The following is a 5,487-nucleotide window of genomic DNA, read 5'->3' on the forward strand; positions in this document are numbered from 1 at the left end:
ACGGATACACATACACATACACATACACATACACATACACATACACATACACATACACATACACATACACATACACATACACATACACATACACATACACATACACATACACATACACATACACATACACATACACATACACATACACATACACATACACACATACAGTAATACCTTGACATCCTGGTGTGTTGGCGCAGTGGTTAGGGCAGTGGCTTGGGATCCAAAAGGTCCTGAGTTCAAGCCCCGTTGGGCCACTGAATTAATACACACCAGGGGGTTGACTCAGCCTGTCATCCTTCCGAGGTTGGCGAAATGAGTACCAGTATACTGGGCTGGTGTATACCCCGGTTAAAATAGGTGTACCATATCCCTGTGCCGTAAGAGGCGACCAGGGTTATGTCAGGAAGGGCATCTGGCGTAAAACCTGTGCCAAATCACTAGGCGGATCATACGGATGATCGCTGTGGCGACCCTTAATGGGAGCAGCCGAAAGGAGAAGAAGAAGAAGACAGTAATACCTTGACATACGAGTATTCCGAGTTACGAGCCGTTGCTCGGACGATTTTTTTGCTTTGTGTTACGAGTCTTGATTCGACTTACGAGTGGAGCGAGCTGTTTTTTATTTTATTTTATTTTTTCACCCGCCTTTTTACGCATCTCCCGCCACTCACTCGTTCAGTTATCTTGGTTATCTTGTTGAGTATGGTCATAACGTAGTAATCTGAATTGTGTTTTGCTCTTGTTTTTTCATTGGTGCAGTTATTTTGCCAAATTTCTTTGTTGTAACTCAACCATGAGTCCTAAAAAAGTAACTGCAAAGGACAGTGCTAAGAAGAAACAAATGATGTCGCTTGAAATGAAGCGTGAAATCATTGCAAAACATGATAGTGGAGTGCGTGTTGTCGAGTTGGCGAGGGAGTTTGAGCGTAGTACTTCAACGATATGTACTATTATCAAGCAGAAGGATTAGTTGAAGGCTATAACACCAGCCAAGGGCGTTACGATTATTTCGAAGCTGCGGTAACGGCTAATTGTAGCAATTAAGTGTAACGGCAAAGGGAATAAAAAAAAATGTAAAAAAACAAATTGTAGCAATTAAGTTTAGCGATAAAGTGAATTTAAAAAAAAAAAATGTTTTTTTTGGGAGGGGGGCTGGAACTGATTAATGGTATTTTAAGTAATTTCAATTGGGAAAATTGTTTTGATATATGACCAAACCGAGTTACGAGCTCGGTCACAGAACGAATTAAACTCGTATGTCAAGGTATTAGTGTGTGTGTGTGCGTGTGTGTGTGTGTGTGTGTGTGTGGGTGTGTGTGTGTGTGTGTGTGTGTGTGTGTGTGTGTGTGTGTGTGTGTGTGTGTGTGTGTGTGTGTGTGTTTTGACTGCCACCCTTCATTCCAACTATGTGAAAATTTGTGAGATGTGAAGCGTTCCTCCACACTCGTGGCTAAGAGTTTCTCATGTGCAAATACATTATTTTTATTTATTTATTGCATTTCATGAACATGAAGGGAACTCTGGGTCCCCTCATTGTAGAAGTTGTGTTGATGATTTCATACTGTGATTTGAGCATATTGTTCGAAATGAGATGCTGAACAGATGAGCATTGGATTGTCTTTGCAAAAAGCCTGGCGTCACGCACGAACACCGCTCCACTGATGATCCATGAAGATGTTATTTCCTACCATTAATTGTGGAGACTGTTGATGCAACAATAATGATGATTTATTGAAAAACAGTGATGTTAACAATAAGTATTTGCCATTTATTATTTATTTTGTCACAAGGAGTGTTTGAAAGGTTGCAATATCTGTTCGTATGTGCTCATTGTAGGTTGGAGCAGCTGTCTCAATGACCTATATCACTGGGCAGCCCATTGTTTTTGTGGGCACTGGACAAACCTACCATGACCTACGCAACCTCAATGCACGTGCCATTGTGCATGCCCTCATGAAGGCCTGAAGAGTCAGCAGATTCCGATTCTCACTTATTTTTCTCCTTTTCCTATTGAACATAATCCACATATTATATACACAAAAAGGGGACCGGGGAGGGTGTGGCAGGGATGGGGGATTGGGAGGATGGAATTCAATGGATGGTGAGAGAAGAAGGTACAGAAAAGGAAGATTAATTTTCGTAGAGATTTATCGAAGTGGAATGGAGGGAAAAGGGTATAATTTGTGTATATGATGTGTTGATGCCCCCTTGCCCATCTTACGTCACCTCCAATTTCTTGCTTTCCATTACTTTGCCACCTTATGCAATGTGTCTTACTCTTGATTATTTTCAGGGATGTTCCCAAAATTATATTTGTAAGGTATGGATCAATTTGCTCCATTTCAATCTTCTTGGTGTGTTGTCACAAGCAATTGTATCACAATTGTAAAGTCTGGCTTCTTTTAAATATTTGGATTTTGATGTTCAAAGAATCTCATTCCACTTGGACCGTTTTTTCTGATTTATTAATGTGCCTAACTGACATTTGTTTGTGATGTGCGATGCCTGACTTGCTTTCAAGAAAGCAAAATGCCATGTCATATATGATATCAAACTGTGCAGTTGTGTATTGGAGTATTTTGAATTTCACTTGCATGAAATTATCTTTGAGACCCACCATGTGCCTTTGCACTTTTAAAGCATCATTTGGTTTGAAGCAAAATGCATCATTTGTTATTTTGGCTCTGTCAAATATATACTTTTATTTTGCTACCAAAACATTCCAGTCTACCAAATAGCTTCTTTTTTTCTTTTTTTTTGTCCTTCTCTGCACCTCCCATCCTGAGTAATACTAACTGTAATAGCCATTGCTAGTGAAGATTGTAAAAGCTGAGAATGTATTTGCATTACGTTCACATTTGGAATTGCTGCAAATTTCAAACATCATGATTTCCACGCCATCGTAAGTGTACTTGTAAAACAACGTGTTAATTTATTGAAAAGTGCAAACAACAATTTTCCGTAATGTGAGCTTACTCGTATTATTGCAATGAAGAACCAGACCTCGCTGAGTGCTGAAGTACAATTTTCAGAAACCATTGCAGGGTGAACATTAAGAATCTGTGAACAGAACCAGTGCAGAATGTTTTTGTCAGTTCCTGACATTGATTGATTCATTAAAGAAGCAATACAGCACAGGGTTAGTAGGATTGAAGGCATTTCTAAAATATTGTTTTACAGCTTATTGTTTTCCCACAATTTGTGGTTTTTAACTTTTTCCGAATTTTTTTTTTTGGGGGGGGGGGTTTCTTATTGGCTTACCCATTATATTTGCATGTTTACTTGTGATCGCTTGTGGCTGGTATCACAAAAACAAAAGTCAATACACCTATTCCTCACTGCATGTTGTTAAATTGTATCACAGTTTGCCACTTGGCATTGCACATTCTGCAAATCACCTCAATATTGCATGTATCCAAAAGCGACCTTTTGCGTTTTTTACCAAACACTTTAGATGGTATTAGCAATTCCAACCTCCATTTCCACATCCCCATATATTGTTCCAACAAACTTGGCATCTGGCACATATTGGTCCTTTGTTAAGTCTTGTTTGGTTCCCAAACTTGAAAGATCTGAGAATCTCTGGGCTTTACATTCAAAATGTCCCATGCTTTCCATGTCCAAAGAAGTAGCTTACTGTGCCACATCTGGTCATGCAATGCACAGAGAGCAACATGTTTCTCTGTGCATTGTATATGTTATGCACTGCTGGTACCGAACTAATGTCTGCTTTCCTTCATGCCTTTGAGGAAATATATTTATTACTAATAAATACCACCAGTTGCTTTGCTGACAGGAATACTGAGAGGAAAGAGAGTGAGGGAGGTAGAAGGGGAAAGACAGGGGAGGGAGGGGTGGGGGAAGGGAAGGCAACAAGAGAAGGGAAGGCAGACACGTGGTGGAGCATTAATTACCATTCATACTGTATCATCAAAAATGCTTCTGCATAGAATAATAGTGAAGATGGAAATAATAAAATAATATCTTAAATCCATTTTCTACCGGCCATACTAGAAATACCACTCAGAGACAAACACCGCCCGGACATGTCCCAAAATAAACAGAGTCCGGACACAAATATGGCCCAGATGCACCTGGAGCCAAGCCGTCCGGAAACAAACACTGCCTGGATGCATCCGGAGCCAAGCTGTCCAGAGACAAACACTGCTCGGACATGTCTGGAGACAAACTCCTGCCCAGACATGTCTGGAGACAAACATCGCCTCGACGCATCTGGAGACAAACACCGCACCGACGTGACTGGAGACAACCGCCACGATGCGTCCGGAGACAGACTCCTGTCCAGACATAAATACCACCTGGATGCCTCTGGAGATGAGCTGTCTGAAGACAACCACCACCTGGAGACAAACTCCCATACAGACACGTCCGGAGACGAACACCATCCCGACATAACCACCAGCTGGATATGTCCAGAGAGAGAGGTGAGAGATGTCGGTGTGAGAGGATGGTGCTGCACGAACAACTCGCACAGGATGATGGAGCACAAACCACTCGCTCAGGATGATGGGACACGAACCACTCGCTCAGGATGATGGGACACGAACCACTCGCTCAGGATGATGGGACACGAACCCCTCGCTCAGGATGATGGTGCACGAACCACTCGCTCTCAATGACGTGGCTCTCAAAAAAAAAAAAAATGAGGTGACGAACCACTCGCTCTCAAAAAAGCATCCGCAGCGAGTGAACTATTTCCTCAGAATGACATAGCGCAGTACCGCTATCGACTCTAGGGTGCTCAGCAATTGGCTTAAGCACTCAAGCAAGTACTCCAATTAAATTATTGATAAGGAATGGCTGGCCAGGCTGTGGCTGCATACTATATAAGATCCCTTTAACTTTAAAGACGGTCTTCACCGTGCATGCAACAGTTGATTAAACAAAATGAATGCGTTCAAATAATGACTTTATCCACAAGAGTTGCTCTTTAATGTAGAACAACCCTGGAGACATCGTAAAGTTTGATCGCCCTTGAAATAAAATTGCAGATAATCCGCCATGTTGCCTGCTTGTCTGTGCATGCATCACGTGGTACATCGTGCATGCCACTATTTTGTCAGAACCATGATCTGTTGCAACTGGTGTCAGCCTCCTCTTGGTTTGATTCTGAATTTAGTACTTCTGAAACAAAACTTGAAGTGATTCTCATTGTGTTTGTGATCCTTTTCCTCACTGATGTGGAGTACAGTAGTCCTTATTCTTGGTTTGTCCTGATGTGTTTGCAGCCTTCTTCAGTCACAGGGGTGTTGTTCACACTAGATAAATCACCAGGGGAGCCATGAATATAACAGGCAATGTTTAAGCAATGTGTGACGTGTGCTTCTTTCCACTCTGGTAAGGTTCCAGCTTAAGGGTACATTTTGGGTCTTGTGTGCCAGACTAATGCCTCAAGAAGCAAAAGGTCAAGGAAACTCTTCTGTGCGTGAACTGCCATGTTCCAATAGAATAGTATTTATCTTC

At 41.6% G+C, this 5,487-nt stretch overlaps 1 protein-coding gene across 1 annotated transcript in view; it reads left to right on the forward strand.

The window, feature by feature from the left end:
* The window catches only part of SRPRA (SRP receptor subunit alpha), a 112,314-nt gene extending 109,591 nt beyond the window's left edge, over nt 1-2,723 (forward strand). Inside the window, exon 14 of the mRNA XM_085885792.1 lies at nt 1,840-2,723. Coding sequence (XP_085741918.1) covers nt 1,840-1,968 — 129 coding nt within the window. The 3' untranslated portion in view covers nt 1,969-2,723. The remainder of the gene's footprint in view (nt 1-1,839) is intronic.
* Nucleotides 2,724-5,487: the final 2,764 nt, after the last annotated feature.

This window comes from Eptatretus burgeri, chromosome 1 (genome assembly GCF_056783735.1).
Source record: "Eptatretus burgeri isolate ZD-2024b chromosome 1, Ebu_testis_v1, whole genome shotgun sequence".
NCBI lineage: Eukaryota > Metazoa > Chordata > Myxini > Myxiniformes > Myxinidae > Eptatretus > Eptatretus burgeri.